Here is a 14,641-nt window from a genome sequence, read left to right on the forward strand (position 1 = left end):
ATGATGGTTAAAGAGAAAGCTGGGGTGGGAGAGGACAGGCAGGAGGCTGAAGAGGGTTCCCTCTGGGTCCTGACCTAGCCCCTGCCCGGGCTTTGCACACAGGTGTCCCCAGGGTCCTGGGTAAATCAGCCTTTGCCCCTCTCCCTCTGCACCTTTTCCCAGCCCCTTCAACCAGAATCCCTTAAAGAGGTAAAATCCCTCAGTAACGAGGGGTTAAAGCCAGACCCTGCTGCTCCCCCTCTTCCCTCACCATCTTTTCACACGGGTCCTTGCTTTTTGGAAACACCTCGTAAGCAAAAATTATTTGTGACCAGGCATTGGCGGTGGTTTCACACCATGCAGGTGCCACAGCAGCTTTTAATTCAGGTGCTCAGCTCAGCTGGGGCAGGTATCACTCATGGTGTTGGAGGTAGTTTATGAGGACTGTCGGGATCTCCAGCTCGCTGAGGCGGTGCAGGTGACCAGCTTGCTTCAGGAGACGCCTTATTGCCAGCCTGGACTGAGACATCAAGGACTTGGGATGAGCTGCGTAAGGAGAAGGAAGAGAAACGAGATGGTCACCTTCAAGACACACAAGCCCGCCCACCTCCAACCCAAGCGCTATCCCAAGCAAACAGACATCGACAGAGCAAAACGAAACATCTTTGCCAGGGCTGGTTGCGCCACATGTTCAGCCACCAGCTCTGCAGCACGCGTTTCACAGGAGCTGGGTGTACAGAGGTGAGATCTCCCACTGTCAGACAGAAATAAGTGCAGTTTTCCTGCACAGGAGAGCCAAAGTTGAGCAGCAGGAAGAAGAAGAATGGCAAAAAGCAACCTTCAACCCAAGGGATTTATATTAAGTGGAAAAAACAGGATGCAGAAAGCCCTGTGTGCTCCAGACCAGCCCCAACCCTCACTGAAGGCAGCTTCTTTAGCCAGTGTCTAGAAATATTCACAAAAAGCAGATGCTGTGGTGAGTCCAAGAGGAAAGAGAACCACATAAATGTAGGTGGTGGCCTCACCGAGTCACAGCCCAGACCCAAACCAAGGCAGCCTGCCTCCAGCCACGGGCAGCACTGGAAATTGGGGATGTTTGCTGGACATTTATTAGAAACAAGCTGTTCCGTGACACTCTCCCCCAAATCCCAGCTATCTGTTCTAGGAGTTCCCTGTGGCAGCATGGGTACCCAAGCCATCAGATTTAATCACCGGTGGTGGACCTATTCTCCATAAACCCATGATGTTCTTCTCTTGCTGTGTTCAGTACTGTAGACATGTTTTGTCTGGCCTGAAGACAGTAATCATTCGGGGAGAGAGAAAAATAAGAGTTCAGAGTAAAATAGTGATAATATTAAAGAGTTTAAGACCAGAGAGATCCATGCGCTCAACTGATGGTGCAAAGGGAGTCAAAGCTTGTAGGAAAGCCTGGGTTGAAGCTATGGGGAAGCAGAGGTAAAGGGAAGGAGAATCTGAAGCAACTTGCATCCAAATGAATAAAATTCATGCCCGTTTCCAGCCCCGGGGCCATGCACGTGGATTACCTCTTGCCTGCAACAGCAGCTCCAGGCCTTCACTGCGAGGTGCTATCTCATCTACCACGACGTTGGGCAAGTGCACGTTGGCTCCAAAGTCAATGAGCAGCTTGATGAACTCAGGCCTGCAGCCGTGCCTCAGGCAGATTTCCAGCAGAGACTTGGGCTCCTTGATCTGGGCGATCACCCTCTCCTCGGTGCAGTTATAGTCAGGATCAGCGCCGTAGAGCAAGAGCATCTTAAAGCACTCCAGGTGCCCATACACGGCAGCGAGGTAGAGGGGACCAGAACAAGTCGCTGAGTTGGTAGCCCATTCAGGCAGCCGCGCTTGAACGTTGGTTTCTGCACCGTGGTCCAGGAGCTGCCGCAGGATGTCCACGTCCCCATCCCTTGCGGCGATGAGCAGCGGCGAGCAGTTGTTGTAGATGCTGCCGGAGGGATTGGCCCCTGCCTCCAGGAGAACCTTCACGCACTCCCAGTGGCCGTTGCTGACCGCCATGAAGAGTGGGGTTTGAGCCTTCACGTCCAGGCTGTCCACTTCCGCCCCGTGGGCCAAGAGGACCTTCATGCTCCTGAGACAGCCCCAGGTGGCGGCCAGGCGCAGGGGGGTGCTGGGTATACCCCAGCCGCTCTGGCAGTTGATGAACCTCTTGTACCTGTCTTGGGACAAGAGGTTATCGAGGGTTTGGTAATCATCCTTGGATACTGCTCGGTTCAGCTCCTCACTTTCTCCGTTGTCTTCTTCATCTTCTCTGGGCTGGAGCATGGAGAACATTTTAGTGAGATCCAGTAGGCTCATTGTTTTCTGGTCTGTCACCCAGGTACCACTTTCGTCGTAAACGGTAAAGCCGAAGATCTACGGGACAACAAAAACACCACCACAGCATTAGAACCAGCTCCCTGACACCACTATAATCTTTGTATTTTTTAAATTTTTTTTATACACAATTCAAGGAAGACTCTCAAAGAAAAGAAAAAAGAACAAATAACACTGGATTACGATGCTTCTGACATGCTTCACTGCTGGTGAAGGGCTAAGGCAAAGACGGAGGTTCTTGCTGTAGCACATACGTGGGCCACTTCCCCTTAAAATGTTGTGATCAAGAATCTAGCGCTGGAGTTCAAACACTGCATGGCAGAGCTCAAAGGCTTTTAATTTATTTTTTAAAACTATTTAATGCCGTACTGCTAGCCCCTGAGCTGGTAAAGAGTATGGGACTACACATGGGACACTCAGACCTTGAGCCCAGGAAAGTTCCTGGGTAGCCACAGGCTCTTGCGAGGACTCTGCACCCCACTGGTAGATGAAGCCACCCAGTTTCCCCAAAGTCACCCCATCCAGCTGTTCTCTCGGGGCTGCACACTGGAAAACAGCTGGAGTCACCTCTGCTTCGTATCGGCCAAGGCTGCTGTTGGAACCCTCAGCACCACCTGCACTTCCAAGTATTTTGGGACCCACAGAAAATTTGGAGGGGTTTTAATTTAGGAACCAGCAGCATGGCACAGTTTTTACACCCTGCCACTTTTAAAGGCACTGGATTTTGAGAAAGAAGATGAAGTAAATGTGAAGGTGGCTGGTTTGATTAAGGGCTTTCAGCATCGCCCTTCCCAAAACCAGTATCAGTGTTTGAATTCAGCAAACCCTCTCCTCTCTCCTGCTTACTTGAGCTTGAGGAGCGCGGCTACAAGGAGGATGTGGGATTTTTATAGCAGGGGGTACAGGGTGGAGGGAGGAAGGCGAGGGGATGCTGAGCTGATCACACTGCAGCTAGGACCAAACCCCAAGGCGTTTGCCAGGCACTCAGTGCAAGATCTGGCCTCACCGTGGCTGAGCAGCAGCAGGGGAGAGGAATGCAATGCCTCGGCCGGCACCTGAGCAGCTGGGAAATGGCACCCGCCGGGAAGGGCAGAGGAATTTCTTGTTACGTCACAATCCCCTAGCATCACAGAATTTCTCGGGGAGAGGCAGTGGTGGCAGAGTTTGGTCTCTCTCAGGCCGTTCTTCTGATCCTCCCTTGGAGGAGGCAAGGAGCTGCACCAAGCAATTAGCCTCTTTCTGCATACGAGCCTGAGGGTAACACAGCAGTCACGGAAGGCTTGTCCCACATCCGCCTGCGGTGGCAAGACGTGCAAGCTCGGAGGAATTCCCTGCATGAGGCCATCTGCTCAGCTTCACATCTTGGGCAAGTAGAGCAAATTTGATGGCAGCGAGTGATGGCAAAAAAAAATAAAAATCACCTGTTACACTATCCCAGACAATTGATACAGAAATATGTGAAATTACAACATTACTGTTATGTATCAGACACACTGATAACAAGCTCTGGAGCTTTGGAAACCCCCTACCTACATGGCTAATGGGGTGGGGGAGGTCATTTTAGATTCAATTCAAAAAGAAGGTCCAGTTATATTCCCAAAGGAAATAATCCAGAAAAGCCAAAAAAAAACCCCAAGAAACCAGTTGTAACATTTCCTAACACACAAATAAGCATCTCCAAAGGGACATTCCTTTGACAGCATAAGCACTCACGTGAGGAGCTCACAGATGTTCCTTGAGCCCAAACCAGAGTTGTCACCTCCTGAGCTGAAGGAAGCTGTCCATGCATCTGCAGAGCTAAAGGTGACAGAGAACACACGCATGCTTTTACAACTGGTTACCAAGTTACCTTCAACTGCCCAACGCTACCTAGGTGTCATTATGATGATGCCTTCCTTACCTCTGGGAGGTAGGTGACGCTCACAGCCAAGGCAGGAGAGGCAGTGGCAGTCCCATGGCAAGTTCTCCCTCGGTTTAAACAAAAAAGAGAAAAAGGGAGGATCTTGATGTGTTGGGGCTGGAGGTCCACTCTGTGTGACCGGCACAACAGAGGCTGTCAAGCTCACAGCTGAAATGCCACCGCGGGGAGAAGGGACAGGGTGCTTAGACTAATTTTAGCCCCTGAAGGGTTTTATCTTACCACTTCCATTCTTGGAAAGTTCCCCCTGGGTAAATATAGAGAGGGGGAGTGAGGTGGAAAGAGGCTGGGACAGGTGCTGGAGGCTGCTTGACCCATCTGAGCAGACACAGAGTATTTGCTTCACCGTTCCCTTGCAGAAATCGTAGGGTACGAGGCAGTTTGAGCCTCCCGCCAAGGCAGCACCTTCCCAGCTGCAGCACTGGCCTCTACATTATCCTGGTTGCTGCCAATCACCCAAATGGATTCCCTCTGAACCCCTCTCCCAACCACCTTTTCCACTTTCAGAGCAATACAAACACCGTTTACAACATCCAGAATAGTTTGTTAAACACAAGAAGGACAAAAGGCACCGAAGATGTTCACCTGAGCTGCTCCTCAGGCTTCCCACCCAGCTAAACCTGACAGAACAAACCACTTCTTTAGCTTCATAAAATTAAGCAGCACATAAAAAAGGCAGAAAACTTTACAGGGCAAACAAAACAAGCAGGGAGCAGCATTTGGGCTGTCTTATCAAAAGCTGTCAGCTGGCAAGTGCAACCGTATTTTATCCAGTTCTCTTTAAACCTTTCCCAAACTTTTCAGCGGTGGAGCAGGAACGGTCTGACAAGTTTGAGGCAGTGTTATCAGCAGTGCTAGGTAACGAGAGGGCAATCAAATTATCCAGCAGAAAAATCTCCACTGCTCCAAGAAGTAAAATCAGTGGGCTCTGCAAAACATCTACAATGTCCCTGCCGTTGCCACCGCACTCACAGTTTGCAGCCACACCATGAAAAGGATGGAGAGCAGGAAAATGTTCAGTATTGACAGGTTTTAGACTTGTGGCTTCTTGACAGTTTCATTTTCTCCAAATTCACTCAAAAATAGATTTTTACTTAAAAAAATGATCATTTTCCTAAGTCAACACTATGAATGGAATTATCAAGTAGCAGAAATGTGGATAAACATCAGAGCAAAAGCGAGGAGTTCAGGGTTTATGAAGCGTAAAGAAGCTGTAACCACAACGGGGATGCTGCAGTCAGAAAAGCCAAGCCTGGCTGGAAACCCCTTCAACAAAATGCAGAAATAAAAGCAGCAATTAAAATGACAGCGTATTCTAAAAGGAAAAAAGGGGATACAGACAACAACATGAATACACATCAGAAAATATTAAATGCAGGAAACTGTAAGGAAACTTAGAGATGAAAGGAAAATCTTTGAATGGAAAATTTAATGATAAACCACATATTCTTTTGTTGTTGCTGCTGCTATTTAGTTGTTAACCAAGAAAAATCTCAGAAACACGACCAGCTCTTTGGTAAGGAACAGAGATGAAACAGAATACTAATGAAGCAGAAAGTACCAAGTACTCGCTGATAAATCCACCCTGAAGACGAAGAACACAAACTGACATACTCATTGTGCTCCCAACAGCCAAAGAGACACGTTCACTAGCATCCTGCACGGATATTGACATCAGCAGGTTCAGATAAACCCCGAACAGGAGCCCAAGGAGAGGTGACTGGTAAGTCTGACACATTTTGGATAAGATTCCCAATTTCAATTTTCAGCCTTCAAACACCGGGTAAGGCTGAGGAGTAAGAGGAAGCCTTCACCTTCTGCCAGAGCTCCAAGCACAAGCGGGCTGCCCCGAGCCACTGGCTGATCTGACACGTGCTCCAGGCAAAGCAACTCCTTTATCAGCCTCCATTCACTGGAGAAGAATTAAAGGGCAAAAGTATATTTAACACCAATCAAAAAGGTGTTTAGGGAAGGTAAATCCTCTCTAGTGAAGTTGCTTCCATTAAAGAGATAATAGTTTATAATGCAGCTGAAAAAGAGGTAATGAGCTTTCTGATTTAACACTGCTAAGCATTCTGATTTAAAAGTTTACTGTTTAGCACTAAACAGTACCAAATAAGTCATTTTGAAGGGATTAAGGATTTACTAACAGTCCTCAAGGTTGGAAACAGAGTTATTGTGTGGAGCTGATTCCGATTCCTGCCTTTAAATATAAATCACTGCTGAAAGGGCTTTGAACTTGGGAGTTTCCCTCCGTGTCGATCAAAACACCTGATCACAGCTCTCCAGCTCTGACACCCACCTATTCTGCTGGTCATCTCACCACCCAGCTTGGAGGTGGCTCCAGCAGTAACACGATTCAGGTATTAACCATGAGAGGACACAAACGCCTGCGGACCAGCCCTTGCCTACACTGTGCGCACCTGCGTGGCAACAGCTCCTGGGGCCCCTTCTAAGGCACTTCCCAATTTAACGGGCGTACTGACATACAGAATATTAGAACTGAAGGAGGAATCCAGCAACTGTTTCTTCTCCTCCACAAGCTGTAATTCCTCGAGGAATTTTGGCAGCATTAGAGTCCCAGATGTTCAGCAGCATCGCAAGAGGGCTCCCTGCTTCCACCACCTTCCTGGAGTCCCTTTCCTTTTCGGTCCAAGGATCCACTGGAGCCAGCAGCTGTAAATCGATGGGAGAAGGTGATCATTAAGGACCTGAAATACAGAAGCCAAAGTGCCTGCTCTTCATGTGCTCTAGGGTTGGCAACACATAGAGGTTACTCCTGGGAGAACTAGAGGGTCTTCTCTGCTTTTATTTTACAATACTAAAATGTGCTGGTTTTCATTCCAAAGCTTTGAGGTGGAATTAAAACTCAAATAATCAGCTCTGAGTCATGCCACCCCCAAAAGCATCTTTATCCTCAGATCACAAACTGTATCTTCAATAAGTGAAGGTGTTTTTTGGTTATTCTCCAACAGCAGGTAAGACTGCAACAACCACCTTTGAGAAACGGGATTTCTGATCTGTGTGAACTGCCAGGTTTATCCCCAACGCTTTCTCAAGCTTCTCCCAAAACCACTGCAATAGAGCTGTGGGTAACAAGGCTCTGGTCTGACTCACACCAGGGTTATTACTCTTAAGGCTACTGGGTTTTGTATCCCTCCCATTCCCTCACTCCCCCCAGGTGAAAGAAAATAAAAGTTACAAGAGAACACTTGAATTTAGAAGCCGGTCACATGTGAAACATTAAAATTAACACACCTTCTGCCTATCATTAAAGAAACATTGTTCAGGACAAAATGTCACTTTATTTAGTGATTTGAACTTACAAAGATCTGTAGCAGCCCCACACACTGACTGATCTGTGCAGACCCACACTGAGGATCGAGCACGTCTTCCCTCTCAGCAGCAAATGGCTGCGTGAAAGGTTCAATCTTGTTCCTGCACCACACTGAACACAATGAGAATATCTCGTGCCCTTGCCTGTGTAAACAGAAGATGTGCTTTTTTCTGCTACTAGTCTGGGCTGACTCTATTTTTTTTATTTTATAAGTCATCCACTCAAAAATTTGTCGTCTACCTTCAGTACCAGAGGAGTTTATCCACTTTACATATATACACGAAGACTTAACACCAATATATCTCCAGCAAATCATTCCTGCCATCTTTAACTGCCAGGTAACTGAACTGAGGAAAATGAGTACAAAGTTGCATCATTACCAAAAAAAAATCAAGTATTATTGCTCTACTGCAATAAAGAACGCACCAAAGCAAAATTAAAACATTTCAAGGGATCCTTGGTAGATATGAACCTGAACCTCAACAAGAAAGCAGGTTAACTCAACTCCTTTTTCTGTCTGAGCTTCAAACAGTAGACTTGACCTTAAACCAGTGATTTTTTAGTACAGACCTCCAATTATGTTTACTGATCAGTATCTTTATTCAGCATAAGGTTATTTCCTGAGAGCTGTTAAAAATTGGAAGTCTCTCGCAATACTCCTACAACAACTCTGAAGGGAACCTGCCCCCTCAAAGCTAAAGTTAGCTTCCAGAGAGAAGTTTTAAATCACCCTCAGCAAAGATGCTGTCAAACAGACAATGTTTCCCCAAATCTAAATTACAGCTTTATCAATTCTAGTCAGTGTTAATGCTAATAATCCAATTAAATGCAAGGCAAGTCTGATTTAGGTAAATGAAGGATTTCACTGGCAACATTAAGAACATTTAAAATTAGCAAGAAAGAAAAGAGGCTTTGAAACATCTGGAGACTGAGTATACCCAAGTGTCAGGTGTATTTTTTGCCTTAATACATAGAAAAGAAATACCTATTTTTAGGATGCACAGTGCAGTGGAAAAATATTCATCAGGGGCTGAGTAAAAGGTACTGGTCTTGGGTCTGTTCCTTGTGTTCACAGTCTTACCCTCCTTGACAGATGAGGGATAGTTCAGGGCTGTTTGTATTTAGGACTGAAGGCTGAACGGTCTGGTGCTAAACTGAGCTGGGAAAAATGGTTCCTTCATCTCCCCTGCTGATCTTCAGCACGTTCTTCTGCCAGTCACATCCCTGTCACTCAGTTCCCCCACCTTACAAAGAGTATTAAAAACTTTCAAATGGTTATTTTAAAATTAATTACTAAAATAGCCCACATTGCCTTGCCAGGCACAGATTTAAACTATTTACATGAATTTCCCAATCCAAATGGCACCCTGAAGCATTCTGTAAAGCTTTATAAACATCCAGTTCACTCCTGTCACCTCGTTTCTCTCTGCTTTGCAGATCTAGATTTAATTGTAGGATTTGACTGTTACTGCACAGCTGTAAGTTATTATAGCACCAATTCCAATCTTGCTTATAAACATGAGGCAAGTTTTACACCTGGAATCTCCCCTCTTCCTAGAGCATTCTCCCACCTCACTTGAGTTTGCACTCAAAACCCCCCCGCCCCCCCCCACCTTGACTCACTACTGAATTAATGATTAAAAAGAACTGGATAAAAGAGCATTTTTAAATGACACCATCGGCAGATGGACTAGATTCTTCACTCACGAGCTATCAGAAAAAAAATCTCTTCACCTGGTACCACGCAATGCTGACAAAGGTCAGAGTCAATTCCTTACAGCAGGCCAGAAGAAAGGTCTAGTGTCTTCTCAGAAAGGTTTTTAAGTCGGCCTGGAGCCACCTGTAGACAGACTTGTCCATGGGTGAGGGATAGACGGCTTTCCAGGAGGAAGAAAACACTGAAAAAGTATTCCGTTTTAATACATAAAGAAAAATCTAATTTAAAAAAAAAAATAAATCAGAGTAACAAAGTGTACAGGAGATACTAAGATTTAATACAGCTTCATTAGTATTACTACTTTTTTTTTTTTTCTTTTTTTTCTTTATTTTTAAAAGACACTGAGCAGTGCTGCACCCAGCAGTCCCTCCAAAACCAGTGAGGTCATCTAGTTGCTATTCTGTAAAAGAAGGGGAAGTGGAATCACACTCACTTTAAGATAAGCTTAAAAGAGTCTTAAAGAGTCTCTCATTGATTTCACATTTCAAAGTGTGAAGTTCTGCTTTGAGTTTAAATTAACCAATAAACAGACTAGTCATTTACTTTAAAAAGGCAAGGTATTTATTTTTGTAGGGAATAAAAATAAACTGTAATACAAGTGAAACTTCATGGAACAAATACATTTAGAGAAAAAAAGACACAGTGCTCCTCTAAACATGGTACAATTTTTTTTTAAGCAGTGCATTAACTAAAATGACTTACATGTATACAGCCAACGCAGCACGTTCAAGAATATGGGATTTCATCATCCACAATTTTATACAGCTGTCCCTCAACAGTTACACTGACAAAAACAGCGACTAACTTACAGACAGAGGCAAAACCATTTACAATTTTCAGCCGAGTACTACACACAACTTCAGGTTTGTTCCCACAAAGAACAGTTTGTGGCTGACAGGAAAAGGACATACGTGTGCTCAGTTACATACGACTAGATCCAGTGCTACAAGTTACTCCAGTAGTATGCCACTACATCAAACACAGATAAATGATACGAGAAGAGATCGAGGTCAACCATTTGAACCTACCCTCCTTCTTCATTGCTTTTGTAGTTCAGAGATGCCAAAAGGATGCAGCCCTGCACATTAAAATATTCACCCTGGCAAATTACACCGACTGCAATTGGCACCAACCTGGCTGCTCCTAGTGCTAAAGGTGCTTACAAAAAACATGGACTTGAACATCACCGGGTTCGAGACATCCCTCATCTAATTAATCAAGTGCTGTGTATGAATTCAAACAAAACATTCAGAACAGATTCTTCCCCCGACTCCACCCTGAGGCATGGGAAGTGCCTGTACATGCAAGAGGGACAGTACGTAAACAAGGAATAACTGCCTAAAAACGACCTACCAAAAAACGACCCAGCACTCAAGGCAAAGCAGTGGGGAAGGGGAGAAGAGCAAAACAGCAGACACATTTTGAATTCTTCTGGTCACTCATTACTAAATAGTGCCAAGAAATGATCCCTTTGGAGGAGCAACCATCAGCACTGAAGCTACCCAAAGACCAGAAAGCAAACTGAAGCAGCATCTGGCACAAGAGCTCTTTTCAATCCTTTCCCTCCACGTGCTACAGCTCTGTTAGAAGCAAAGGTGCTTTCTGAGCACCTTTTAGGGCTCTCCATCTCCAAACCCAATGGCAACAACAGACACAGGGAACATCAACATGGAGATTACTATCTGTAACCCAATAAGGTCTCACTCAAGAAGCTCTGCACAAGTTCAGCTCCTAGGAAATCTCTCTCACCGGGACTTGAGAAGCTTACTGGAGCAAACTGAAGCTCACCAGCTACCTAAAAGCAAGTCCCCTTCTCCATCCTAGTCTGAGGAGCTTTATGTACCAGTGAGCACCTATACAGCAGGTGGATTTTTCTTCTACAGACTGAAATGAAAGGCATTCACTAAGAGCAGGGACAGGATATGCAGCTAGAAGTATAAGATGCCTATATGCTTTAACAAACTGCTTTTTTCTCTCCCATGAACTAAGAACTACAACATCTATGGGCAAAACAATTATTCCCTTTTTTCTGTAAAGCAAAGAGCACCAATTAGATTTTCTCTACCACAGGTGACAGCTGCAGAACAAAATACAATTTACGAATCCAGCACTGCAAAGTTCACATTAAGACATTTCAACTGAGAAATAAAGCTGCACAAGTCCCTCTTCTACTTCCAAGTAGTAGCTTTAACACAGAATATTACAGGCACTTGCCCATTGCAGTGCTACACCTATTTGTAGCAAGAGAGACACTATGTACAGGCATGAAACCACGATACCATGGAGGATCTTGGTAAAGCAAGAGGTGCTCCAGAAAAGGCAGAGTTCTACACAGAGCCCATCTGCAGCAAATAGGATTCCTCGTCCCTCCCAGTCAGAGGAATCCAAATGGGAAGCAGCAAGTTGCATTGTTCACTTAACAGCTCCAAATAAAAAGCAGTATTCGTGACTTCAAACAGATGGATGCTCCGCTAGGAATAAATAAGTTATAGTAACTTCTCACCTACACAGAGCTTCCATAAGAAGACTCCTATGTAACAGCTTTTAGATTTCCTTTAACACTTTTAAGGAACGTATAATCAAGTCACTCACCACTGGCAGCTGGTCGCTCCGTAATGAGTGAACGCAGCAGGCTTTCCAGGACGCTCTGGGAAGCCAGTCCAAGCTGACCAGAGACCTGAGGACATGCTTGCAGTGTTCTGACAAACTTTTCATTTTTGGTCTTGAAACACACAAGAGTTACCATCAAAACTAAAAAGCTTCTAGCTAATCCCTTTTCAAATAAATAATTTAATGGAAAACCAGGAAATGCTGGAATCTTTTCCAGCTCTAAATTTACAGCACCAGCATGAATGATTTTTAATATGTTGTAGACTTCGACCAAGTCTGTATACATTAAATCCAAGAGGTTTAAAAAACAGATTGGTTTTTTTTTTGGGCTACATTTTGCATTTCAAAGTATAAAGTCATCCATTGTTTTGTTACTGAAGTCAAAACCAGCAAGACTACTAAAAGCTTACAAATACTTTCAGCATATGAAGTAATCTTTTCATGGCTATATGCACCTGTAGTAATGTTGTAGTCAAGAAGGATTTGTAAAAGATGACAGTGTCACCTTATAGGGATAAACAAAGACTATTATACTTTTTCCAAGTTAATCTATGGCAATTCAAAAGACAAGGCAATGTGTAAGCACTTAGAGAAACCTCCTGTAAAATGTTTTTATACGAAGATTAACCAATGGCATGTCTAAAACCTTCAGTAGTAGTCAGTCAAATTTCTCTACAATTCTGTATCTCTAATTTTCATTAGAGAACACATGAAAAAAACCTGATGTCATCTAGAATAACTGGTCCTAAAAAGTGCCGGTCTTGGTCTCATTTACCATTTTAGAGCTCTCAATTTCAGAAGCCGTGCATACTACCCACTACACTCTTCTACCACCTAGAAAGAAAACACGTGTACGTGTGAAATTGAGCTTCTACACAATAAAGAGGCAAAGGGAAATAATCTCCCCAGCACCTTCCAGTGGAAATCTACAGCAGATTCCAAACCCTGGGTATCTAGAGTGGCCGGATTAAGATTTAGGGAGCAATCTCTTCGCTTGAGGAGTACATGGATATGGCAAACTTAAAAGGCTGGTAGTGAGTTAGGAGCTTAGCAGATCTCTTTTTAGGAGCAAAGAGCCTCAACAGCAGGTACTCATCTCTGCAACTAAGAAAAGATGCATTTGGAAATGTGTACCCTTCAAAATAAAAGACAGAGCTGTTGCATGATGCAGTAATTCTGATACTTAGCCACACAGCAATGTCCAAACATCTTCTGCTTAAGCGTATCTGGGTCAGTATTTTGTGTGCTTAGTTTTCAAATCAATCGCACATTGTAGTTCTCTCACTTCTACCTTGAAAGCAACTGTTTTTTAAAACTGCTCCAGTATCACTTGCTTTAAGACTGAAAAACCTGCAACATAAAAAAAAAAAAGCTTCTCTTTGCCATTCTAGGCATTGACAAAACTCTGTGCTCTCAGGTACTGCCCTTTTTTCTTTGCATCTTTTGATATACTTAATAAAATATATATATTTTCTCATTCAATGTTAGACACTCAGGGAGTTCTATTTATTTTTTTCTTTTCTACTTTATCCTGAACACTGAAACTAACCTAGTCATTTCACCATAGGTTGTAAGTGTATGAACAATGGCTACTGCATTTTGTAACACCATAATTGAATATTTCTACTTTTTATTGTAGATTGGGAAGGCTAGCTTACAACATTTTCAGTTTGTTTTGAAATTTTATAAAAGAGAAAAACTGATTTTAAGACCTTATGGCAGCATCCAATTTAAATAACAGGATCCAAAAGAAAGCAGAAAAAACATCTTGAATTGAAGCTGCATAAAGGGACTCCGTGCAATTAAGCACATCGATAGGTGCTTGTCCAGAGCAAGTACTGTGGAACAGCTTTCCTGGGCCATCCATTCCCCTGGGGAAACAAACCTGTTTTTCCACAGGACTTCTGGACAAATGGAATATACGTCTCTGTTTTAAACCTGCAACTTTGAACTAGTATCTCCAAGTGAGATTACTGCAGATCAAAGAAAACAAGTAGTGTTAACAAGCACTGGAGCGAGCCTAAGCTGAAGCCACAGCCACGAGCCCAGATATCCACTTCTTGTTCCATTAAGGGGTCACATCCCAATTTATGTTTTGTCACCAACTCCACAAAGTTACAAAGTTCACTGCCATGAGAGATACTCTTCATCTCCCCACGTCTTGACAGTACAGACAAAACATCTCAAAGGTTCACGGAATTTTAAGATAATATTCACTATAATCACTCAGCATGTGATGTCAACTAATCGTTTTAGGCCTCATTTCAGTAATAGAACACACTCATCTGTAATTACTGCCTCATCGATGGATGTGAGCAAAGCACATCGATTCCAGCTTAGAACAAAGAGTTACTCCCTTGCTTCAATTTAACCAAGATCACAAAACAAGAGAGAAAAATTCCATATACATTTTTTCCTATCTTTTCTCATTTCTCATCCTCCCTCTGTCAAAAATGTGTTACAGGCTTTGTGGCTTGCTGCACTCGTGTGATCACAAAATGAGGTCCATAAAAGCTTATTTTTTGAAAGGTCAGTTTAGAAAGAAGCTACTAAACTCAGGGGATCGGCAAAGATCCCAGAGAAGCTGGCAGCAGATAAAAATCCTTATTTAAAAATACTGACTACAAAGAAGACCAAATAGTACACTCTACACTACAATAATAAAAATAGTACATTGCATGGCTAGACATTGAAAATGGTCTCCATAAAAAGGCACAGGGGGGTTTGT

The 14,641-nt window shown here is 43.8% G+C and overlaps 1 protein-coding gene across 1 annotated transcript; it reads right to left on the reverse strand.

The window, feature by feature from the left end:
- Positions 1-391: 391 nt before the first annotated feature.
- ASB12 (ankyrin repeat and SOCS box containing 12) lies at positions 392-2,313 on the reverse strand. The gene is made up of 2 exons (XM_010162157.1): positions 1,524-2,313; positions 392-525 (listed from the first exon to the last, which is right to left on the reverse strand). The coding sequence occupies exons 1-2, from the start codon at positions 2,311-2,313 to the stop codon at positions 392-394; spliced, it is 924 nt and encodes a 307-aa protein (XP_010160459.1).
- Positions 2,314-14,641: the final 12,328 nt, after the last annotated feature.

Source organism: Antrostomus carolinensis, unplaced genomic scaffold, assembly GCF_000700745.2.
Source record: "Antrostomus carolinensis isolate BGI_N321 unplaced genomic scaffold, ASM70074v2 scaffold9072, whole genome shotgun sequence".
Classification (NCBI taxonomy): Eukaryota; Metazoa; Chordata; class Aves; order Caprimulgiformes; family Caprimulgidae; genus Antrostomus; species Antrostomus carolinensis.

What these genes read in the sequence shown, in the direction of transcription:
- ASB12 (XM_010162157.1), bottom strand. Translation starts at nt 2,313, where the DNA reads ATGAGCCTACTGGATCTCACTAAAATGTTCTCCATGCTCCAGCCCAGA. An exon ending in GCTGCTGTTGCAGGCAAGAG is followed by an intron (nt 526 to 1,523) that starts GTAATCCACGTG and finishes CTCCTTACGCAG; the next exon opens with CTCATCCCAAGTCCTTGATG.